This window comes from Diceros bicornis, chromosome 19, assembly GCF_020826845.1.
Source record: "Diceros bicornis minor isolate mBicDic1 chromosome 19, mDicBic1.mat.cur, whole genome shotgun sequence".
Taxonomy (NCBI): Eukaryota; Metazoa; Chordata; class Mammalia; order Perissodactyla; family Rhinocerotidae; genus Diceros; species Diceros bicornis.
This window is the reverse complement of record NC_080758.1, coordinates 25,006,819-25,031,587: the sequence shown is the minus strand read 5'-3', so window position 1 is coordinate 25,031,587 and position 24,769 is coordinate 25,006,819. Positions and strand designations below refer to the sequence as shown.

Sequence of the window (24,769 nt, the reverse complement as noted above, 5' to 3'; positions counted from 1 at the left end):
AATATTCCATTGTATATATACATATATATACCATATTTTCTTCATTCATCAATCAATGGACACTTAGGTCATTTCCATATCTTGGCTATTAATAAATAATGCTGCAATGAGCATGAGGGTGCATATATTTTTTTGAGTTAGTGTTTTTGTTTTCTTCAGATATATACTCAGAAGTGGAATTGCTGCATCATATGGTGGTTCTATTTTTTTTTTTTTCCCCCAAAGCCCCAGTAGATAGTTGTATGTCATAGCTGCACATCCTTCTAGCTGCTGCATGTGGGACGCGGCCTCAGCATGGCTGGAGAAGCGGTGCGTCAGTGCACGCCCGGGATCCGAACCCGGGCCGCCAGCAGTGGAGAGCGCGCACTTAACTGCTAAGCCATGGGGCCGGCCCTGGTGGTTCTATTTTTAACTTTTTTTTTTTTTTCCGGCTGGGAAAGATTCAGGCTGAACGAGCATCTGTTGCTAATCTTTTCCTAGTACATAGTTGTATATTCTAGTTGTATGTCCTTCTAGTTCTTCTATGTGGGCCGCCGCCACAGCATGGCTACTGACAGATGAGTCGTGTGGTTCTGCGCCCGGGAACCAAACCTCGGCTGCCGAAGCAGAGCATGCTGAACTTTAACCACTAGGCCATGAGGGCTGGCTCTCTATTTTTAATTTTTTGAGGAACTCCATACTGTTTTCCACAGTGGCTGCATGAATTTACATTCCCACCAACAGTGCACAAGGGATCCCATTTCTCCACATCCTCACTAAGACTTATTTCTTTTTGATAACAGCCATTCTAACAGGTGAGGTGATATATCATCGTAGTTTTGATTTGCATTTCCATGATGATTAATGATGTTAAGCACTTTTTCAGGTACCTGTTGGCCGTGTGTATGTCATCTTTGGAAAAACGTATATTCAGATCCTTTGCCCTTTTTTATTTTATTTTTTTGCTGAGGAAGATTCACTCTGATAACATCTATGCGAATCTTCCTCTATTTTGTATGTGGGTCGCCACCACAGCATGGCTGATGAATGGTGTAGGTCTGCGCCCAGGATCCGAACCCACGAACCCAGGCTGCTGAAGCGGAGCGTGCCAAACTTGAACCACTGTACCACGGGGCCGGCCCCATGCCCATTTTTCAATCAGATTGTTTTTTTTCTATTGAGTTGTATGAGCTCTTTATATATTTTGGAAATTAACCCCTGATCAGATATATATGATTTGCAAATATTTTCTCCCATTCAGTAGGTTGCCTTTTCATTTATTTTTTTAATAATTTTATTTATTTATTTTTTTCCCCCCAAAGCCCCAGTAGATAGTTCTATGTCATAGTTGCACATCCTTCTAGTTGCTGTATGTGGGATGCGGCCTCAGCATGGCTGGAGAAGCGGTGCATCGGTGCGCCCCCAGGATCCGAACCCGGGCCACCAACAGCGGAGCGCGCACACTTAACCGCTAAGCCACGAGGCCGGCCCTGCCTTTTCATTTGTTAATGGTTTCTTTTGCTGTGCGGAAGCTTTTTAGTTTGATGTAGTCCCACTTGTTTATTTTTGCTTTTGTTGCCTTTGCTTTTGGTGTCAAATCCAAAAAATCATCACCAAGGCAGATGTCAATGTTTCAGAAGTTTTATGATTTCAGGTCTTATGTTCAAATCGTAATTATTTTGAGTTGATTTCTGTGTATGGTGTAAGATAGTGTCCAGTTTCATTCTTTCGCGTGTGGCTCTTAGTTTTCCCAACACCATTTACTGAAGAGACTCCTTTCCCCATTATGTTCTCTTGGCTCCTTTGTTGTAAATTAATTGACATATACGTGTGGGTTTATTTCTGGGCTGTCTGTTCTGTTCTAGTGATCTATGTGTCTGTTTTTATGCCAATACCATACTGTTTTGATTACTATAGCTTTGTAATATAGTTTGAAATCAGGAAGTGTGATGCCTCCAGCTTTATTCTTCTTTCTCAAGATTGATTTGGCTATTCAGGGTCTTTTGTGGTTTCACACAAATTTTAGGATTGTTTGTTCTATTTCTGTGAAAAACAGCATTGGAATTTTAATAGAGATTGCATTGAATCTGTAGATTGCTTTGGGTAGTATAGGCATTTTAACAATATTAATTCTTCCAATCCATGAGCACAGAATATCTTTCCATTTATTTGTGTCTTCTTCAGATTCTTTCATCAATGCCTTATAGTTTTCAGTGTACAAGTCTTTCACCTCCTTTGTTAAATTTATTCGTATGTATTTTATTCTTTGATGCAATTTTAAATGGGATTGTTTTCTTAATTTCTCTTTCTGATAGTTTGTTATTAGTGTATAGAAATGCAACAGATTTTTCTATATTGATGTTGTATCCTGCAACTTTACTGACTTTATTAGTGCTCACAGTTTTTTGGTGGAGTCTTTAGGACTGTCTATATATAATATCATGTCATCTGCAAATAGAGACAGTTTTACTTCTTCCTTTCCAATTTGAATGCCTTTTATTTCTTTTTCTTGTCTAATTGCTCTGGCTAGGACTTCCAATGCTATGTTGAATAAAAGTGGCGAGAATGGGCATCCTTGTCTTGTTCTTGATCTTAGAGGAAAAGCTTTCCCCTTTCAGCTTTTCACCATTGAGTATGATGTTATCTGTGGGCTTGTCATATATGGCCTTTGTTATGTTGAGGTACATTCCCTCTATACCCACTTTATTGAGAGTTTTTATCATAAATGGATGTTGGATTGCAACTTAGTCTGAAATGTATCAAAAAGATAAAATGGATGGATGGACAGATGGACAGATAGTGATCAAGCAAATGGAGCAAGTGTTAAATGTAGAATATAACCAGTGGGTATATGGGTGGTCATTGAAGAATGATTTCAAGTGTTCTGTATGCTTGAAAATTTTCAAAATAAAACGCTTAGAAAAATTATATAGCATATTAGAAGGTGATAACTGCTCTGGCAAAAAAATTAAGCAAGGCATTGGGAGAGAGGATAGGGTGACTAGTGAGGGGGCTGAAATATTAAATAAGACCATTTGGGATGGCCTCCCTAAGGAGAACTTGGAAGTGAGAGTGTGAGCCACATAGAGATCTTGGGGAAGAATGTTCCAGGCAAAGGGAACAGTAAGTACAGAAACACCCTGGGGCACAAGCATGTCTGGGATTCCCAGAATAGCAAGGAGACCAGAGTAGCTGAAGCTAAGGGAGCCAGGGTGAGTGTAGATGAGGCCAGAGCAGCAGCAGGGAGTCAGATCCCCCAGGCATCATGGGCCACTGTTCAGCCTTTAACTTTTGCTCTGAATGAGTGGGGTGCAGGGATAGCATGATCCAACTCCTGTGTGCACAGGATCGCTCTTGTCAGTGTAGTGAGACCAGACTGAAGCAGGCAAGGCCAAAGCAAGGAGATGATGGCAGCAGTCCAGCAAGAGATGGTGGTGGCTTTGGCCTGCGTGGCAGTGGTGGAAGTGGTAAGAAGTGATCGGATTCTGGAGATATTTGAATGTGGAACCAATAGGATTTGGGCATGGATTGGATGTGGGGGGTAAGGGAAAGGAGTCAAAGATGATGGATGGGGATAGGAAAGATTACATTTTAGGGGAGCTCATTTTAGGGGAAGATCATGGGTTCATTTGGGGCAGGTCAAGTTTGAGATGTCTGCTAGACTTTCAAATTAAGACATGGAGTAGGCCAGGCCTTTGGATTCTGGGGAGACAGGGAAAAGGAGGAATTAATGAGGAGATAAACCAGAGGACTAGAGGAGGGAGTGTCAGCCCTGCTGACTGATCAGGTAAGAGAAAGAGTGAGCACAGACCTTGGGATTTGGGGGATGGGCCCCTCCCCCACTGTAACCTTAGCCCAGGACTTAGTCTGACAAAAGAGAGGTGTAACCACTTCCCCAAGGCCATGGCTGACCTAGTTCTTTTTTGTGTGTGTGTGAGGAACATCAGCCCTGAGCTAACATCCTTGTTAATCTTCCTCTTTTTGCTGAGGAAGACCAGCTCTGAGCTAATATCTATTGCCAATCCTCCTCCTTTCTTTTTTTTTTTCCCCAAAGCCCCAGTAGATAGTTGTATGTCATAGTTGCACATCCTTCTAGTTGCTGTATGTGAGACGTGGCCTCAGCATGGCTGGAGAAGCAGTGCGTCGGTGTGCGCCTGGGATCCGAACCCAGGCCACCAGCAGCAGACGGCGTGCACTTAACCGCCAAGCCACAGGGCCGGCCCTGACTTAGTTCTTACAGCTGCTCTTAATGGCTCTGATCACATTCAATCTCCTGCAACTTCGTGTTTGTGAGATTTGTCCATTTTGACACACACACAGCTCTAGATCAAGAGTCAGCAAACTTAAGGCCCTCACGCCAAATCTGTTTGTTTTAGCAAATAAAGTTTTATTGGGACATAGCCATGCCCATCCACATTGTCTAAGGCTGCTTCCGCACTACAACAGAACTGAGTACTTGCCAGAGACTATATGGCCTACAAAGTAGAAAATATTTAGTATCTGGCCTTTCAAAGGGAAAGTTTGCTGACCCCTCCTCTCTCTCTTTCACTATAACAGTGTGTTGTTCTGTTACAGGAATACACAAGATATTTAATAGGACATTTAGGTGGGTCCCAGTTTTTTGCTATTTTGAAAATGCTCCAGTGAACATACTTAACTGTGTTTCCTTGGGCTCATGTGCACACCTGAAAGCGGAACTCCTGGTTTGTAGGACATGGGCATCTTCAGTTTGGGTAGATTTTGCAAAATTGCTTTCCAATGTGGCTGAAATGATTTACACTCCCATTCGCAGTGGAAAGAGTTCCCCTTTTCCCATATTACTCTAAAACTTGGTATCACGTGTTGTCAGATGTTATTAGTTAGCGATCTTTTATTGTTTGTAGATTCCTTTGGGTTTTCCAGCTGTGAAGGGTAGTTTTGCTCCTTTTTTTTCCCTTGTCTTGGTGCTCTGGCTGGAACCTCCAAACAATGTTGCATTTTGTTCAATGATAAAATTCAAAATTTTGTTCCTGGCTTTAAAGGGAATCATGCTTAACATTTTACCATATAGTATGGCGTTTAATCACTAAGTATAACGTTTGCTGCAGGTTTGGGTTTATTTTCGGAGAACTCACCTAGAAAACCATCTGGACTAGTTGGTTTTTTGAGGCACATGGCTACTCAGTTTGTCTTTTTCTTTTTGAATTAGTCTTGGCAAATTGTCTTTTTCTAGAAAATTGTCCATTTCATCTCAGTATTAAGTTAACTGGCATAAAGTTTATAACATTCTTATTTTTGTCATTTCTATATCTGTAGTTATGTCCCTTTTGCACATTAATGTTTATTTTATTGGTCTTTTCAAAGATCCAACTTTGTTTGTGGTCCATACTAGTGTTTTTGTTTTCTATGACATCAATTTCTGCCATTCATTATTCTCTTCCTTTCACTTTCTGTGGGTTTACAGTTATTCCTTTTTAAAATTCTTTTGAAACTCAAATTTTCCATGTTTCTTCTTACCTAGTATAACTAATAAGGCTATAAATCTTCTAAATGCTGCTTTAGTTGCCCCCTCCCTGAATTTTTATGTGTATTCTCATTTTTGGTTTGATCTAAGTAGTTTTCATTTCCATATGATTTCATCTTTGAGTAAAAAGTTTTTTAGAAGTATGTTTAAATGTCCAAACATTTGGAATTTACTTGGCTCTTGTCTGTGGTCAGAGAATATGGTCTGTATGAAACTCACTATTCGATACCTGTTGAGACTGGACTTGGGGTCTAGTAGGTCATTTTGTAAATGTTTCTTGTGTACTTGAAAGTAAGGGTATTGGGTTCAGGGCTCTATCAGGGCCCAGTGATCAGGATTATTCATAGGATTAAAATTGTCTATATCCTTTTTTGGCTGTTTGGTCTATCAGTTACTGAAAGAGGTCTTAAATATCCACTATGATGAATGATTTGGCCATTGCTCCTTGTATCCTTGTCACTTTTACTTTATACATTTTCAGCCTTTTTTTTAACCTCTAACATAGAAGTTACAGCTTCCTTTATCCCTAATAGTGTCTTTTACCTTAAAGCCTATTTTGTCTGATTTTGCTATAGATATATCTTTTGGTTAGTTTTTCTTTAGAATACCTTTTTCCATCTTTTTACTTTTGGTGCCTTTTGGTTTTATTTATTTTTTCTTGTGAGGAGATCAGCCCTGTGCTAACATCTGCCAGTCCTCTTTTTTTTTTTGCTGAGGAAGACTGGCCCTGGGCTAACATCTGCACCCATCTTCCTCCACTTTATATGGGACGCCGCCACAGCATGGCCTGCCAAGCAGTGCCTGGGATCCAAACCGACGAACTCCAGGCCGCCGCAGCAGAGCGCGCACACTTAACTGCTTGCGCCACGGGACCAGCCCCTGCCCTTTGGCTTTAAATGTCCTCTTGTAAGCAGCAGGGAGCTGCATTTTATTTTTCTTGGTCAATCTGATCATCTGTTTTAATAGGTGAACGTGAAGGGCATTTTGTCCCTCTGGTTTTGTACCATTTATATACTTGTTACTTTGCCTCCTTTTTCTCCTTTCCTGCCTTCTATTCTAATACCCTTTACTAACCTTTTCTTTTTTACACTGGCAGTTCTACTTTCTATTTCTAATATTTTAGTGATCTCTCTTAAGCATTTGAAATACATACTTGACTTTAGAAAGCCGGACAATTATCAATATCTTTATCCTCCTCTCAAATAAATCAAGCTGCTTAGCACACTGGAAGGCTGATTACCCTCTCCAGTCTTACATGTTACTGGTTCCCTGCTCCTGGTTTTGTACTCCACAAATCTTCATCACTAGCCATGTTTCAATGAAGTGCTTGTTTAGATCTCCTTACCCACTGATCAGTTTAGTTGCTCACCATTTTTGCATCTAATTTCTTCTCTTTGGAGTTCTGTAACTTCACTACAAAGTGCCTAGATGCTGATTTTATTTTTATTTATCCTGCTCTGGATTTTATGTGAAGATCCTGGTCTTTAATCAATTTGGAAGCTCTTCTTCAGGAACAGCCTCTCCCACAGTCTGTCTTTTCTCTCCTTCTGGAACTCTGACTGGACCTGTGAGTTCTTTTCACTTTACCATTCTTGTCACTCCCTCTTTTATACGTTTCATCACCTTGTTACTCTGGTTAATTGCTTCTGATCTATCCTCCAGCTCAGTGATTTTCTCTTCTGCTGGGTCTAATCTGCTTTCTTACCTCATCCTTTGAGACTTTAATTTCAATAGCTCTAGTTTTCAATTCTGGAAATTTCTTTTTAAAACCTGTGTTCCTTTTTAGTGCCTTGCTCTTTCATGTTTTAACCCCTCCCACCCGCACCTTTTTCCTTTTCTAACCATAAGCTCCACGAAGGCGAGGAGGTCTTTTGGTTTACCGCTGTCATCCCCAGCGCCTCCTACCGTCCCTAGAACAGACTCCGAGTGTGCGTTGTCAGGTGAATTTACTGACAGCGGCAACAGAAGGACGCTGAGCCGCAACCCGGCCCGCACTCACCCCACCGCCAGAGCTGCGAGTGAGTTCCCACAACAGCTCGCCGGCTTTGCAGCCTCCGCTCAGCCCCGACCTGGGGACGGAGAATACGCGCAGGCCATGACGTCACGAGATTGTGACGCCCGCAAGGCCCCGCCCCTTCGCGGCGCGGGGTCGGGAATCCAGGCTCTCTGCGCCGTGACATCACGGTCCGGGCGGGCGGGTTTTGCGTCGGCCCAATGGGAGCGGCGCGCCGGCCTCCCCTTTAAGGAATGTTGTGACCTGACGTCACCCGGGCGAGTTACCTCCCCGAGCCGCCACCGCCGGGCTCAGCGCGAGCCCGGAGCCCTTGAGTGCGAGGCGCGGAGCTCGCGGAGCCCCCGAACCGCAGCCACATCCCCGCGCCGCGCACCCCGGAGCCTCGGCCTGCGCGCCCCGCCGGGCCCGCGCGATGCCCTCGGACCGGCCTTTCAAGCAACGGCGGAGCTTCGGTGAGGCCCGGCGGGCGATCTGCGAGCGAGGGGTGGGGGCGCTGGGGGAGGGGGGGGTGCGACCGACCCGACTGCCGTAGGTGACGTCAGCCCCGTGACGTCAGGCTCCGGCCGCCCCCTGGGCTGGGACGCAGGCTCGGGCCTGGGCCGGGGCCTCCGCCTCCCAACCCCGTCCTGTGCTGGGGCTGGGGGGCCGACGGCCCGGGGGGCGGGGGCTGTGGGGAGGCGGGGGCTGTGGAGAGGCGGGGCGGGGCCTCACCGCCCAACCGCTGTCTGCAGCCGACCGCTGTAAGGAGGTGCAGCAGATCCGCGACCAGCACCCCAGCAAGATCCCGGTGAGTCCCGCCGCCCCCTCCCATCCCCAGGCCCCGCGCCCCGCCTCAGGCTCACGCGTCCCGCCCCACCCTGCTCCCAGGTGATCATCGAGCGCTACAAGGGTGAGAAGCAGCTGCCTGTCCTGGACAAGACCAAGTTCCTGGTCCCGGACCATGTCAACATGAGCGAGTTGGTCAAGATCATCCGGTGCGCGGGCAGCAGCTGTCAGAGGGGGACTTGGGTCCTGCTGGGGTCAGGCGGGGGGCTGGGTCCTTCTGAGAAGGTTGGGAAAGGTCAAGGTCAAGGCTGGGGTCACTGTCAGTGTCAGAGATAAGAACCTTTAGAAGGGGCTGGGATGGGTGTGAAGCAGAGACTCGGAATCATTTTGGGGAGGGGGGGTCAGGGCTACACCCGCCCAGCAGCCAGGGTGCTCACAGTCGGCATGCCCTCCTGCCCACCTCAGGCGCCGCCTGCAGCTGAACCCCACGCAGGCCTTCTTCCTGCTGGTGAACCAGCACAGCATGGTGAGCGTGTCCACACCCATCGCCGACATCTATGAGCAGGAGAAGGATGATGACGGCTTCCTCTACATGGTCTACGCCTCCCAGGAAACCTTCGGCTTCTGAACTCGCAGTAGGGGGGGTTGGCCTGGGAGTAGGGGGCCCTGTCAGGCTCTGCCCAGGTAGCTCCTGGCTCCTGAAGTGAGCTGCCTCTGCCCCTGGTGGGCTGGGCAGGGATGCGCCTCCTAGCCAGGAGCACCAACCATGCCTACTCTGCCCCTGGGTGGATCCTGGGCCAGTCATGTTAGGGTTGCCCCTCTGGGTGCTGGCTGGGATGGGGGAGGGTGGGGAGCAACCCCCGGCACCCCTACTGTGTGATTTGTTTTTTTTTTAGGCCCCTGCCTGTCTGCCCATCTGTCCCTCCCCTGCCTGAGGCGCTGCCCCCTGCCTGGACCCGCCCACCCTTGAAGGACTGGCCCCTGGCTCACCCAGTCTTGACATGGTGTATGGATCTGTGGTCATTGTCCCTCTGCAGAATAAAGATTGCTCAGGCCTGCCTGGCCCTTTGCCTCCAGCTGCTTGGGGAAGGGGGAGGGCTGCTGATGGGGCTGTTCCACACCATTCTCAGCTCGCCAGTGCAGAGACCTGTGTTCTGCGGACTTAGGGCTCATCCTGGAAACCCACACCAGTGTGTAGTGTACCATAGCTGTATTAGGAGCCAAGCCCAGCCCTTCCACGGTACAGTGTGGTCCCAGAGTAGACTTTTTCATAACAAAAAACATTTATTAAGTAGCCACAACTTAACAAACCCTGCTCACCTTCTTCTTCCCTTTTCCTGCCTGTGAGGGGCTCCTTGGTGTGCAGAGTCACAAAGTGGGGGTCCAAGTGGAGGTGCTCCTGGCTACTCTCCACAGGCCTTGATGCCACCCTTGGCTCCCCTCTGGTGCCGGAGATTCGTGACCCTGGACTCGAACCTCATCTGCCCGAGGACTCGCCTGATGGCAACTCTGGCTAGAGGGCTTGGCCCAGCTTCTGGCCTTTTCACCCCCTGAAATCCGTGCAGGCCTGGCCCAGCCAGGCCTACTTGAGCACAAGCATGGCCTCCGTGCCGTCCTTGGCCGTCAAGTAGAGACCATGTGTGAGGTAGTACTCCCGCCGCAGGAAGGCGTAGAAGTAATCAGAAATGAGCAGGATCTGCATGGAGAGAGAGGGTGTGAGACGCTTTGAGGTACTCTCCCTGAACCTTGGGTCCCTGAGGGCACAGGCAGGTGTTGGGGAAACCCTGCCCAGGGACTCTCACGTCAGGGCCTACACTTGACCCTGCAAGGTCTCACTAGCACCTCAGAAGTTGCCTGTACTGCCCTCCCTCCCCTACCATGGTCCACAACGCCATCCCAAGCCCTGGCCTCTGAACTCCAGACCGGTGCCCCTCCACCCCAACAAGGTCCTGTCAAACCTGCTTCTCCCACTGGAAACCTGTGCCCCCATCTTCTATCCAGGTGTTCAGGCCACAGAATCAACTGACATTTCTCCCACACACAAAGCGACCAAGTCCTGTCAGTTCTACCCCCAAACTCTCAAATCCACCTATTTCTACCCATCCCCACAGCTACCACCATGGACAAAGCCACTGTCATCTAAACAACAGCAGTCTCTTCTCTGGGCTCCCTGCTCTCACCCCTCATCCCAGTGTTTTCCCCAGCAGCCACAGACCTTTTCAAACAAATGTGGTCATGTTACTTTCCTGTTCAAAGTCTTCTAAAGCCTTCCTATGGCTCTTAGGGTGAAGATCAAACTCCCTGAGACTCCCAGGCCTTGCACCTGGGCCCTGCCCATGTACATGCACTGCCCTCTCCCCTGCTCCACCTCACTGGGCTCTAGCCACACTGGCCTCTTCCCTCCCGCTGCAGGATCTTTGCTGTTTCCTCTGCCTGGGATGTTCTCTCCCCTTTCATCTAGTCAACACTTGCTTGCCATTCAGGTCTCAGGAAGGATAATTTCCTCAGAGAAGCCCTCCCTTACCCCCCAGATTGGGTCTTGGCCCCATTAACCTCTATTTGGTAGCACAAACTCATCCAAATTGCAGTCTTACATTCATCTGTGTGACTGCCTGATGACTGTGGCTCCTCCCCTGGACTGGGCAGGGTCCCTGAGTGGTTCTGCCACTATGGTATCTATGCCCAGCTCAGTCTGTTTTTCCCGTCTGGGCCACAGAATCAAAGGGACCCTAGAAGCTCAGCCCACCATCCCTCTCACTGAGGCCCAGAGGGTAACAGGGATATGCCAAGGTCCCCTGCACGATGGACCTGCAGTCTTAAAATCCCATTCATCCCAAACTCCCAAGACCTCCATCCAGTGCCTGGAGCAGGACAGGTTATGGCCCAGCCCCACTGACGGATGAGGGGAGAGGGGCTCACCACTGCAGACACCACCAGCTCTCAGGCACTTAGAGGCCTCTCAGACTATCATCACTAATCACCTCTTAGCACAGATTGGGAGACAGAAGCCCAAAGCAGGGGGAACACCTGGCTAGGGTCTTGGAGCTGAGCCTGGGATCTCGACTCTCAAAACTCTGTCCTGGGTAGCCTCTCTCACACCACGAGTAGGAGAAGGAGAGCACAGAGTAGCCTGGAGGAGGAGCTCAGGACCAACACCAGTGATGGCCTCTGGACAACGGCACCACAAGAGTCCATCTGGAAGGCTCGATGGTCCCCACCTTACAGATGAGGAAATTGAGGTGCAAGGAGTTCAATAGTTGGTCTAAGGCTATACTGGGAGAGCTGGACTAGCGGCCATGATCCTGCAAGGCCATGCATTAGGGGCCCAGTCTGCCAGTGGGCACAGAACTTGGTCGATGAGGGTATCAGTAGAATAGACAGAGCCCAGGGAGCCCCTGAGGACCTGCCCCACAGCTGCCCATGGAAGGTAGTTATCACAGCAAAGGTTGACCTTACACCCTGCAGCCCCTTTCTCACCTGCACCCAAGGTGCCGGGTCTTGGGAGGGGGAGCCTGGAGCCATGGCTGAGCTAGTGGGGGCAGATCCCTGAGCTGCGTCAGATGAGGACCAGGTGCAAAGCTACAATTCACAACAAAATAAAATGAGCCAACTCCCATGTCACACACAATCAGCTGGACAAGTAGTAGGAAGTCAAAATACTAGGTATTAGGTTGAACCGTATGAAATTGCCATTTTTGCAGATCAAAAATCGTTGAGTATTGACAATTTCATATGGTTCAATCTAATATAAAATGGAAAAAAATCAAATAGTAAGCATGTTATTTAGAAGTACCACAACAATAAGACTTTAGGGAGCTATTCTTTTTCTTTATAAGCCTTAACTTTGTAAATTATGTACATATATTACATTGATGAAAGAAAATCCAATTAAAAACAATCATCCAATAAATGATTAAATAAATAAATGGGGGAGAATTCCTTTTGGAATCCTTACAGAAGAATTCCAAATAATATATGTAAATAATCCCCTCTAGGAGGTGGAGCTTAATTCTTGCCTGCTCCCCACCTCCTGCCCCGGGCTAGACTTAGGGACTCACTTCCAACTGAGCAGAGAAAGAGAAAATCGTAACTCTACACTGGAGAAGCCCGGCAAACACTATCTTAACGAGATGAAGGGTAACATTAGCATCAAATCATGTGGCTAACTAGCATGTACTGCCTGAGCGTTCCAAAACCCCAAAACCCAGGCTCATGATGAGAAAAACATCAGACAAACCCAAAATAGGGACACTCTACAGGACACCTGGCCAGTGCTCCTCGAGACTGTCCAGGCCATGAGAAATTAGGAAGACTGAGAAAGCAAGCAGAGGACACAGGGGAGACAAGACAACTAAATGTAATGTGGTGCCCTGGACTGGATCCTGAAAGGGCAAGAGGACATTATAGGGAAAACCATGAAATCCACATTAAATCTGGAGTTTACTTAACAGTAACGTACCAAGGTCAGTTTCTTGGTTTTGACAAACGGTACCATGGTAATATAAGATGTTAACAATTTGGGAAACTGGGTGTGGGGCATACGGGAACTCTCTGTACTATCTAAAATTATTCCAAAATTTAAAATTTATTTTAAAAGCAACACACTATTATTATAAGCAACATGGATGAACCTCAAAAATATTTTGCTGAGTGAAAGGAAGCTTTGGGAAATGTACATGTCAGATTTGTATTTTTCATTGCACGTAAATTTCACATAAGAAAAATGTAAGTAAGTATTGAGCTCTGGTTAATGGTACACATGCTGAAATATTTAGCAGGAAATATACTGATGTCTGCACTTCACTCTGAAATACATTAAAAAAATGTGTGGGGGATGGATAATTTGTGATCACACAAGTACAGTAAAATGTTAATGGTAGAGTCTAGGTGCTAAGTATATGGGTGTTCAATGTTAAAGCTTTCAATTTTGCTGTCTGTGAAAATTTTCATAATGAAGTGTCAGGGGAGAGTGGTGTGGAGGGAAAGAGCCCTATGTGCTGGCTTGGTCCGTCTGGAACTGAAGGTCACTAGTCCTCAGTGGGTGAACTGCCCCTGCCCCCAGGGAGAGGGCATCTCGTGGACACCAGGCTGGCCCGGAGGCATGGCTCTTTCAGAGGGAAGCCCCTAGCTGGTTTCAGGCTGGCTGAGACAACCTCTTCTGACCTTGAGGCTTTCCATTTGGGCTGAGGAGAAGGGATTTCCCAGAGGTCCTGGGATTTAGCCAACACAGCAGCTGCAGACCCAGAGCCCTTTGCCCAGTCTGGGCAGGGGAAGTTGGGCAAGAGGTAGTGGAAATAGCATGGGCGAGTTAGTGGCTGTGTGACCCTGTGTAAGTCACTTCCCCTTCCCTAAGCCACATTTTCCTTATCTGTAAAATGAGTGATAAATTCTAATTTATTATTGACAATGGTGGCTCCCCTAGTCCTTGCTCTGTCCTTCTCTGCTTTCAGAGACCTGAAGAGCAGCCCTTTTTTTTTTTTTTGGCTGAAGAAGATTTGCCCTGAGCTAACATCTGTTGCCAATCTTCCTCTTTTTGCTTGAGGAAGATTCGCCCTGAGCCAACATCTGGAGCAGCCCATTCTTTAAAGCTGCCCTCACCAACTACGGCTGAGCCCCTCGGCCTCTCTCCTGTCATCAACCATCAAGTCCTGCCAATTCCCCTCCTCAGACTTCCAACTCAGCTCCCTCTTCTCCCTCCCACTGCCATCTCTTGCTGGGAGGCCTCCCTCATCCCTCCTGACCCCCGACAGTCAGTTATATGGCCTCTGAAGTAAAGTTATTTCCTGTTGGTCTCTCTACCACATGAGGTGACATCTGCTCCAGCTCTGTGGCCCCAGACCCAGCACAAGGCTGGCGCTCTGGGAGTAGTTTGCTGGTCCCCACCCCCTTGACACTGCCCCAGTGAGGGCTCAGTCAGACCACATTCCTCTCACTGGCAGCCAGAGGGCTCCAGGACTCCCCTTTGGGCCAGATGCAGATTTAATGGGGCAGCTGATAAAAGGGTGCCAGAGACAGAGATGGGTAGATCAGAAGTGGAATGAAACAGTCAGTACATGCTCCATTACAGGGTGGGATAGAAGAGAGACAGAGAAAACAACATCTGCGTATCTGCCCTGGGCCAGGCCCTTTAACAAAAAGCACTGAATCTTCACAACACCCTGGGGTAGGGCTTATAAACCCCACTTAGAGACAAAGCAAACACAGAGGTTAAGGGTCTTGCCTAGGGTCATATGGGAATAAGGGGAGTGTTTAGGCTGCAGTACTCGTTCTGCCTGTCTGAAGCCCGAACCCCAGTTCTTCCTATCACCCCACAACCCCTCTAAGTTAAGGATGCTTGGGTGGGGCAGGTGCAAGGGACTGCGCTCACATGTGCTGAGTCCTGCTATGGACCCCTGCTAACACTACATATATACTAACACTCCTGTCGAGGCTGTGCTCCCCAGTTCACAGCTCTATCCCTTAGCCAAGATGAGAGAGAGTTTTCTGGGAAAAGGCAAAACAAGTGTCTCATGCCTCCGAGCCAGTGGAGGCCATTAATTCAGTGCGTGTAGAAGCTGTGGGGCTCAGGATAGCAGACGCAGCCAACACTGGGCCCCGGGCAGCAGATTCCTGGAGAAACAGGTGCTGTCACCCCAGGCATGTCCCAGTTCCCCAGGTCTCTTGCTTGTGTTGGAGACGCTGACACTTGACAGCCAGCTCGCACTTGGGGGAACTCATGGGTAGTCACCACTGGCAAAGTACAGCATCCTCTGCCCATGCTGCCTGGGGATGAGGAAACTGGGAGCAAGAGGGACTGACAGCTGGCTTGTGGAGCTGGATGGGGCTTTGGTGTGTCAAACTCACAGGCTGAATGGACACCGCATGGGAGGAGATGGTTGAGAAACAGAGCTCCAGCCTCCAGCTCTAAAGAGGTAAAACAACAGGGAAATCACTGGACCTCCATCTCGGGGTCTGGACAGTCACAAGGTAAGATCAAAGCCAGCTAGGATGGCAATGATCATCTACGTGGCACTTTTCAATTCACAAAAGCTTTCCTCACCCAACTCCATACTGAGTCCTCACAACCATCCTTCTAGGCTGAGGAGACTGAGGCTGCCACCCCTCTTGCCAGGTTTAAACAGCCTCCTCCCTGGTGCTCACAGCCCTCACCTCTTGCCTTCCTGGAAGAGTGAGGTTTTCAGAGCATGCATCTGATCACAGTTGTCCTAAGCTTAAAACCAAAGCTCAGCCTGGTCCTCAGCATAACAAGGCCCATGTAGGCCACGTGGCTCTGACCACCATTGTCCTGAAATGGCCTCATTCCCTATCAGGTGGCATGTGCCAGTCCTACAGAATGACCTTCCACAGTCACTCACTCGCTCTCTCTCATCCCCAGGTCTCACCACCAAGAACCCTGTTACACCCTACATCCCTCCAGACTCCACTTAGAGGCTGCCTCCCTCAGAAGCTCCCACGTTTACCCCGTTCACAGCACCACCACGCTGCCTGGGCCCTACCCATTTCCTTCCTTCTCTCCCACAGAATGTGGGCTCCTTGGAAGCAGGGCTGTGTCTCATTCACCCCTAGCACAGTGCCTGGCACATAGCAGGCACCTAATTAATATTTGCAAATAAATAAATTAGGCCCGAGGAGTTATGTGACTTGCCTAAGGCCAGTGAGCCAGGACACAGGGGGCTGGGAGTCACTGCAGAGTTTGAGCCTCCAAAGCCTAGGCCTTCCTGCTGGTCTTGCCCCCCTGTATTTAGCCTGGCTTTTCTTGTCACTCTGGTTATAGGGAGAGGAGAGTAGAGAAGAGGGGGAAGGGAAGGGCCTAGGAAGGCCTTGGGATGCTAAGCACTGAGCTAAAAGTCTGAGGATAGGAGAGACAAAGGAATGAACTAAGACCTTGACAAAATGCCACCGGTTGAGGAAAGCAAAGTAAATATGCACACCCAGTTGGACGAGGACAAGGGCTCCAGCCTGGGCCACAGGCACCTCATGTCAGGAGGAACAAACCTTCCCACACACAGACCCAGGACTTTGCAGCCAGTGCCACACACAACCCTGGAATAAACCTGAAATGGGCCCCCATCCGTCCACAAATGTGGGCTACACGTAACCTCTCAACCACTGATGATCTGCCCAACATGTCCCCAAACATTTCCTCCCTGGTCCCATTCCCCAGAATGACACACCAGGCCATTTGAGAGGCAATTTCAGGAGACAGGACTGTGGTTTCAATAGTGCTGGAATGAATAAGCAAGTCCTGAGCAAGGCCCAACATGCCAGAGGGTTGGTGCCCAGACCCCAGGGCTCCAGGCCTCCCTGGAGACAGAAAGCAGAATGGCCAAAGCAGGGCCAGCCCAGGGTCTACCGAGTCTGCAGCACAAGGAGGGGAGTTGGGGCTGGCCCCCCACAAGCTGCGAGGAGGCAGCAGCTTGTGGAGTGTTCCAGACCCTGCTGGGGAGGGCAGAGGGATGGCCTCCAGGGAATCTGTTTTGGACACAGACACAGAGCAGGAATGGGGCTCTCGGGGCCAGCCACGGGGGTGAGAGGGGAAGGCGGCTCTGGCTCTGACCCATGGGAATCCAGCAGGACCTGCCCCAGGCCCAGCTCTGACCAAAGCAGGGACTGGAACTGGGAGGTCAGGGTGTACAAGATTATGTGAGATCACTGGGCGTAAGATGTGGTTTCTGATCCCAGCTCATTTCATTTATTCATCAATAAACAGTCACTGAATATTCTTCTTGGTGCTGGGGCTATGGTCGTGGACAAGACAGACCTGGGGCTTCTCTAATGGAACCCACAGTCTCTTGAGAGGACATGATAAACAAGAGCATGAACAAATAGACCCCTGCGGAGCTTTGTGACTTCCAAGGTTCAGCCTCCTCGTTCTATCACGAGATGATAATAATAGTGCCCCCATCAAAGGCTGTCATGAGGATTAAGTGAATTCTTTATCATAATAAAAAAAAGAGGAAAACATCTTAAAGGGCTGTCAGTAGGGGAGTAGTTACATCAAGTGTGGTGAGTCCACACATGTGGGACTCAAACAATGAGGAGCTTCCTCTCTCATGTACCAACAAGGAAAGATCATCAAGATGTTTTATTAAAAAGAAAGAAAGTCATACATTCATTATGATGCCAACAATAAAACACACACAAATAAAACTCTTTCTCCATGAGCATACGAGTAAATGTAAATGCACAGGGAAAGGTCCAGAAGGCTACTGTACAAGCACATGATCCAGAAGATTAAAGGGATCATATGGGCCTGGCCCCTAGAAAGCTCTCTTTAAACATGAGCCACTATTAATTATCATTTTAGGGAAAGATTTCCTTATGTTCCCTGTTTTTAAGTTGAATGAGGGTGAGTGGGACATCTTACCTTACTCTTTAAAAAAGCTAAATTTAAACCCATTCTTTTTTGTTTATATGTAATCCTTGATGACCATTTTTCTTCTGCTGGTCACTGACTTGCAGAAGAAAAAAGGTTAAAAAAAAAGAGAAGTGGGATTGTTCTCTTTCCCTTGGTTTCCGGGACTGAATGTTTCCCTGGGAATTTGCTCTGGGTATTTGAAGAGCATGTTGCTCGTGCTGTTTCCCATGTCAACATCTGAATAATGGCAACAGGACCCACACATGACGTCCAATCGTCTCAACACTCTAGGAGGTGGGGTCATCATCACCATTTTCAAGAGAACTGCAACCCAGAGAAGTTCAATCACTTGCTGAAGGTCACACAGTGAGGAAGTGGAGGACCTCAATCAACCAATCTCAATCCTTCCTTCTCTCTCCCACATGTGTGTGTGACACACACACACCTCTTGCACCTATGGATGGCTTACTGTTTTCATTTCCTGGTTACTGACTCTGAGGCATAATTATAATTAGCAAATGATCCGTGCCACATGCTGAAAAATACTTAATAGCCCCAGGGGAAAGGATGGGGCCTAAGTCACTGGTTTACCTGCTGGTGTAACTAATAATCTACCAATAATTTGTTCTGTAATAAGGTATGGCATTGCCCAACTTAAACAGAGCAGGACTTAGAATCTACAGGTCAAGCTGTTCTCTACATTCAGCTCCTGATTCAGCAATGATGGACCCAGCTCTGGACACCTGCTGAAAATCTGTACTCATCTAGTTCCCAGGACAGCTCTGATCTGTCTTGCCCAGGGAGGGGAGAATGAAGACCAGGTAACTATAAGGCACCATCCCAGCTAGAAGAGCTGAGAAGAGCTAGCTGTGGGGCTGAGGACACTTCCGGAATGCCATACATCTCAATGGAAGTGCTGACCATAGGTCAGACAGAAGCAGGGGCTGGCTTGGGCTATGGAGGACATGTAGGGCTTCACTAGCCACGGAGACCAGGTTCTGACAAAAGCTGGAGAAGGGCTGAGGACAGAGCTGTCACCCACTGAACTTAGCCAGTAGGGGTGACTTGGCCCCCATCCGCCCACCTCCTAGACCCCTTCCCCTCTCACTCTCTGAGTCTGAAAGGCCCAGCTCCTACTCCTCATTCCCTAGGGCTGTTCCTGATCACTCACAACAGGCAAGGTGACCTCGTTCCCTCTAGATTCCTCCAGCGGTTACTCTGCACATCTGGCCATTAATCACATGATGTTCTCCCCGGCTATCTTTGGTTCATTCATTCATTCAACAAATATTTGCTAAACAACTGCTCTGGCCAAGCACAGATCTAGCAGTCAGGGACCTTGCAGCGGGTAGGACAGGAAGATCTCTGCCTTCATGAAGCTCACAGGCTAATGGGGGAGGCAAAGAGAAAAGTAAACAATATAAAGTTACAAATTGGGTAAGTGCTATGAAGAAAACAAACGGGGATAAGAAAGGGACAGCGGGGCAGGGGAATCTCGTGGAAGGCCTCTTTGAGGAGGTGACATTTAACTCTTCCTCAAATTCTAAATGTCTCATATTGGCACTCTGGTTCCCAACAGGTGCAAGGGCAGGGGCAGTATAACCCTCGTGAGAAGGGGCACTCTTCTATCTCAGTCAATGCTCCAGCATAGTGACATGAATTGAGTGACCACCTTGGTGAGTAAATGTCCACCCCACGACACATCCCTTTAGTAATCTGGCGGCGGCAGCCACAAAGTCCAAAGCCAGCAGTCCCAGGAAGCATTTGACCCAAAAGAGTTGTCTCTGGCTCACAGCCACAGAGCCGAGACCCAAGGAGGCCGATGACACAGGCGTGCTGGATGCCTGAACAAGCTGCCAGCTTACGGGCACTTGGACCACTGCTGGGAGGCCTGGAGGCTGGTATGACCTGTCTGAAGGGCAACTTGGCAAGATATGCCAAAAAGTACATGCCTATGCCCTCTGACCTGGCAAATCCCACCACCTGAAATCTGTCCTAAGAAAATACTGGCATGTGTGTACAAGAGCATGTGGAGGGATACGCAAGGCTCTCCCATTTATAACAGCAAAACAACCAGAAGCAACCTTAATGTCCATCAGTGAGGGCCTACCTAGTCAAATAAATCAGAGTACATCATCCTACCATGGGATATCAGAGCTATTAAAAAAATAATCTGAAGGGGCCAGCCCAGTGGCGTAGCAGTTAAGCTCGTGCGTTCTGCTTCGGCAGCCCAGGGTTCGCCGGTTGGGATCCTGGGTGCAGACCTATGCACCGCTCATCAAGCCACACTGAGGCAGCGTCCCACATAGAGCAACTAGAAGGATGTGCAACTATGACATACAACTATCTACTGGGCTTTGGGGAGAAAAAGGGAAAAAAGGAGGCAGATTGGCAATAGATGTTAGCTCAGGGCCAACCTTCCTCCAAAAAAAAAAAAAAGCTTTGGAAAAAAAGAAAAATAATGAACATTTGGAAAAAAAATGATCTCAAGATGAGATCATTAAGTGAAAAACAGCAGAGTAGGTTGTCATTTCTTTATAGAAACAGAAAAACTCTTTATGTGTGCACATGTAAATGCACAGAGGAAGTCTGCAAAGACATACACCAAACTGATCCTAATGACCACATCTGCACTGGGTGGGAAGGGATGGGGGCCCAGGTCGAGCTTTGCTTTTCATTCCTTATGACTGTATTTTGTTTGACTTCTTTTCCCCAGCAACAATGAATTCATGTACTACTTGTATGATTAAATATACATTTTAGGAGCCGGCCCGGTAGCATTGTGGTTAAGTTCATGCGCTCCACTTCTGCGGCCTGGGGTTCGCAGGTTCGGATCCTAGGCGCAGACCTACACACCACTTATCAAGCCATGCTGTGAGGGCATCCCATATATAAAGTAGAGGAAGATGGGCACGGATGTTAGCCCAGGGCTAATCTTCCTCAGCAAAAAGAGGAGGATTGGCAACAGGTGTTAGCTCAGGGCTAATCTTCCACACACACACACACACACACACACACACACACACACACACACACACACAAAGTACATTTTAAAAAGCGATTTAAAAAAGGTTGGGGCTGGCCCGTGGCCTAGTGGTGAAGTTTGGTGTGCTCTACTTCAGTGGCCCGGGTTCGGTTCCCAGGCACGGACCTATACTACTCATCGGTGGCCATACTGTGGTGGCGACACACATACAAAATAGAGGAAGATTGGCACAGATGTTAGCTCAGGGTGACTCTTCCTCAAGCAAAAAGAGGAAGATTGGCAACAGATGTTAGCTCTGGGTGAGTTTCCTCAGGAGGGGAAAAGGTAAAAGACAATGCCAAGAGTTCAGCCTGGTTCTTCTCTACAGCTCAGCCACTAACACACTCCCTCTACTTGGCCTTTGGTTCCCACTCCCAGCCCCTTCTCCTTTTCCCAACAATTCAGTTTTTCCTGCCTTAGATGGCACCTGATCATTTGCAAACATCTCCCACGCCATTTACAGAGATCCTTCTCTCATAAAGGCAGCCACATAAAAAAAGCTGTTATCTGGCAAGTTCCATGAATGCTTCATAATCACTGCAATTGTACTCCTGACCCACACTTGGCACTCATGACCTGACAACAGGCTGTGGACTATTCAGTGGAGCTCACCAACCTCCTCAGAGGCCCAGGGCAAGCCCAATGCCCTCACATGCCAGTCATCACTTTCAAAGGAAAAGTAAGGGGATTTCAGCAATAGAGAAGAACCAGAACAATCTTTTGGATCCCTTCAAGATAGTAAGTTGAATCCTCCAGGTTTGTTTGCATGGAACATAGGGAGGAGGTGCTGAGCATCTACCATCAATAACCTCTGTGTGGTTAGTGAATAGACCCTCTGGCCTGGTCCCACACAGGCTACAGGGTCCTGTGTCTCGCTTACTGCTGATCACAGAACGAAGATAAATAGCTGGGCTGGACATTAATTGTCCAGAAATGTCCCTGCAGGAAATACCAGACCCATCATTCACTGAAAAAGCCCTAACTCTCTTCTTCTCTCCCAGCACTAACACTGGAGGCAAGAATCTCCCGGGGGATTATTCACTGGCATCATTAGTCTTTCCAGCTAGCCTTGCTTCCCATCCAGTCCATTACGCACAGGAAGTGCCTGGCTGTGCCAATGGTAAACGGGACAACTGATTCTCATAAGACCTTGACAATGAGGACAGAAGTGACCTGAGAGAACGCAGCACAGTGGACGAGGGGACTCCAGAGAAGTCTGCTACACCACCTGTAAGGGAATCTCTGCGAGAGCTTGTTAAAAATACCAATTCCTGACCCTGTTTTCCACATCTATTGAATCAACATCTCTGGGAATGGGATCAGAGAATCTGCTTTTTTTCCAAAAACAAAGCCATGTAATTGTAACAGTCACAACATAACTACAGGATTTAAAACATACTAACAGGGAATCTGCATTTTTAACCCGCTCCCCGCAGTGATTCTGATGCTGAGAACCAAAGCTCTATGGCACCAAGGGAGAGGTTCTCCCGGGGTCAGAGGAAGGTCAGAGCTCCTTGCCAGTACTTCTCATTCTGTGACCCCCTCCGGCCAGCCTCCTCTCCACTACTCCCAGTGGTATAATTTGTGCTCCAGACTTACTCAACAGCTAGACCAAACTATTTCTCATCCCCCTGCCTTTGCTCCTGCTGTGGAGTTGGCAAAGTCTCTCCTCCCCTCGCCCTTGCCCTCCCCATCCTCACATGGTGCACTCATTCTAGATGCCACGCAGCCCAGGCACTGTTACAGAGAGAACGTGGCCTCAGAAACTGAGCCTTCCCTGATTTGGTTTTTGGCTCCTCCAATGACCTTGGGCAAGAGACAACCTCTGCGAGCCTCGGTTCCCATTTGTAAAACATGGCTAACGCTGTCCCACAGGCTCGCCGTGAGAATTCAGTGAGGTGATGGCTCAGCATGGTGCCCAATAAATTGTTAGCCAAATTCAGTTTTCCCCGACGCTCTTACTTCTCTTTCTTCTCCACCTGATGGAGAGCTACTTGAGGGGAGGAACCGTCCCCTCATTCACATTCAAACCCCCAGTTTGCAGAACCCAGGGCCAAGGTCAAAAGTCTGAGGCTACGAAAAGAATCCTTGTCCCCGTGCTGCCCTTGACTCTTACCTGTCCAACGTTGAAGGTCAGTGTGATGGCATAAAAGAAATTGGAGTTGGCACTTCCTGCATAAATCCAGAGATGCCACAGGACAGGGAAGAGCAGGGAGCAGACGATAATGATGCAGGCAAGGACAAAGATGTTTCGCAGAACTGCAAAGACAGATGGTCACAGTTAGCCCAATGCTGATTCTCTTTGAGACCCTTTCTTACTGTGATGGCCCCGCAGGACAGAGAGGCCCAGGGGCAGCCTGGTGTAGCTCAAAGGCAGAACCCCTACCCCCCAATACTCAGAGGCACCAGGGTGCCAAGGGGCAAACCTCAGACTCTTAGCAATGGCTCCCTATGCCCAAAGCTGGTGGGAGGTCCTAGATTTGTGGACCTCCCACTGTGGGCTTGGCTGGCCAAAGACGGCAATGCCGTGAACGCCTCTGGGCATAGCACAGGGGGCACTTCAGCAAGACACTGCCCTCTACCCCCTAATCTCGGAGTGTCCAAGAGTAACTCCTCCCCTCTCCCCAAGCAGGGTGCTGTCTGGCCACCTCAGATCATGAATGGGAATGGCAGCATGAACTCATGGAGATTAGAGCCCCACAGTGAGTCTCTATGGTGCCACATCCCCAGGTCTTAGGAACGTGTTTTCCATTCTCCTTAATTCATGTCTGAGGTCCCTTGCCTTGCTCTTCATAAGTCCCTCACTCTTCCTCAGATGATCCAAAAATCTCTTTTTGACACCCTCCCTCCCTAATACCACCCCCCACTCACAGAGGGAGGACCTGCTACACAGGATGGTCCACGGGCAGGCAGCCTGGTTCAGCTGAGGGGAAGGTAGCTTGATAGTGGGGCACAAACCTGGCCTCAGAGAGATCTTGGTTAAAATCCTCGCTCTGCCAGCAAGTTTCTCTGAGTCTCAGCTTCCCCATCTCTAAAATAGGGCTAAAACGCCCACTTCATAGGAGTGTTACATGAATTAAGGAAGAAGATGTGTGAAAAACCGGGCACAGATGTATTACTGTGTGTTTTCAACTACGGCTGTAACAAATTACCAAAAACTTAGTGGTTTAAACAATATAATTTATTATCTTACAATTCTGGAAGTCAGAAGTCCAGGGGCCGGCCCAGTGGCGCAAGCGGTTAAGAGCGCGCGCTCCGCTGCGGCGGCCCGGGGTTCGCCAGTTCGGATCCAGGCATGCACCGACGCACCGCCTGTCATGCTATGCTGTGGCGCTGTCCCATATAAAGTGGAGGAGGGTGGGCATGGGTGTTAGCCCACGGCCAGTCTTCCTCAGCAAAAAGAGGAGGATTGGCAGATGTTAGCTCAGGGCCAATCTTCCTCACACACACACAAAAAAAGTCCAAATTGGGTCTCACAGGCTAAAATCAAGGTATTTGCAGGGCTGCACCCCTCTGAAGGCTCTGCGGGAGAATCCGCTTGCTCGCCTTTGCAGCAATGTAGAGGCTGCTGCATTCTTTTTCTTTTTTTTTTTTGTGAGGAGGACTAGCCCTGAGCTAACATCTGATGCCAATCCTCCCCTTTTTCTTGAGGAAGATTGGACCTGAGCTAACATCCGTGGCCATCTTCCTCTACTTTATATGGGACACCGCCACAGCATGGCTTGACAAGCGGTGCGTCGGTGCGCGCCCGGGATCCAAACCTGCGAACCCCAGGCCGCCACAGCGGAGCACTGGTACTTAACCGCTTGCGCCACTGGGCCAGCCCCAAGGCTGCTGCATTCTTGACTCATGACCCCCTTCCATCTTCAACCAGCAATGTTGATTAGGTCCTTCTCACTCTGACCTCCTCTTTTGCCTCTCTCTTCTACTTTTTTTTAAAAATAGACTTTAGTTTTTAGAGCAGTTTTAGGTTCACAGCAAGACTGAACAGAAGGTACAGAGACTTCCCATAACCACCTGCCCCACCTCTTCCACTTCTAAGGGCCCCTGTGATTACACTGGGCCCATCTAGATAATCCAGGATAATCTTCCCATCTGCAGGTCCTTTTGCCATGTAAGATGATA

General features: G+C 48.5%; 2 protein-coding genes across 4 annotated transcripts in view; one reads left to right on the top strand and one right to left on the bottom strand.

Moving 5' to 3' along the window:
* Positions 1 to 7,726: 7,726 nt before the first annotated feature.
* On the top strand, positions 7,727 to 9,325 carry MAP1LC3A (microtubule associated protein 1 light chain 3 alpha). Of its 2 annotated transcripts, XM_058562866.1 has the most exons (5): positions 7,727 to 7,948; positions 8,228 to 8,283; positions 8,364 to 8,470; positions 8,727 to 8,896; positions 9,158 to 9,325. In XM_058562866.1, exons 1-4 carry the CDS (start codon positions 7,909 to 7,911, stop codon positions 8,887 to 8,889), a joined length of 366 nt encoding a protein of 121 aa, XP_058418849.1. In that variant the 5' UTR covers positions 7,727 to 7,908; the 3' UTR covers positions 8,890 to 8,896; positions 9,158 to 9,325. The 2 variants fall into 2 exon arrangements, with proteins under 2 accessions (XP_058418849.1, XP_058418848.1); XM_058562865.1 differs by having other exon boundaries at positions 7,730 to 7,948; positions 8,727 to 9,325.
* A 197-nt stretch (positions 9,326 to 9,522) lies between these two features.
* Positions 9,523 to 24,769, bottom strand: part of PIGU (phosphatidylinositol glycan anchor biosynthesis class U) — a 93,983-nt gene continuing 78,736 nt past the window's right edge. For both annotated transcript variants that reach the window (XM_058562864.1, XM_058562863.1), the window contains 2 exons: positions 22,761 to 22,903; positions 9,523 to 9,957 (listed from right to left, as the gene is read on the bottom strand). In XM_058562864.1, the coding sequence (XP_058418847.1) occupies positions 9,844 to 9,957; positions 22,761 to 22,903 (257 nt within the window). In that variant the 3' untranslated portion in view covers positions 9,523 to 9,843. The remainder of the gene's footprint in view (positions 9,958 to 22,760; positions 22,904 to 24,769) is intronic.

Bases quoted from the DNA above. Each gene is read 5' to 3' on its own strand.
- MAP1LC3A (XM_058562866.1), top strand. From the start codon at position 7,909: ATGCCCTCGGACCGGCCTTTCAAGCAACGGCGGAGCTTCG. The intron at 7,949-8,227 runs GTGAGGCCCGGC...CGCTGTCTGCAG, and splicing joins CAAGCAACGGCGGAGCTTCG to CCGACCGCTGTAAGGAGGTG. The intron at 8,284-8,363 runs GTGAGTCCCGCC...CCCTGCTCCCAG, and splicing joins AGCACCCCAGCAAGATCCCG to GTGATCATCGAGCGCTACAA.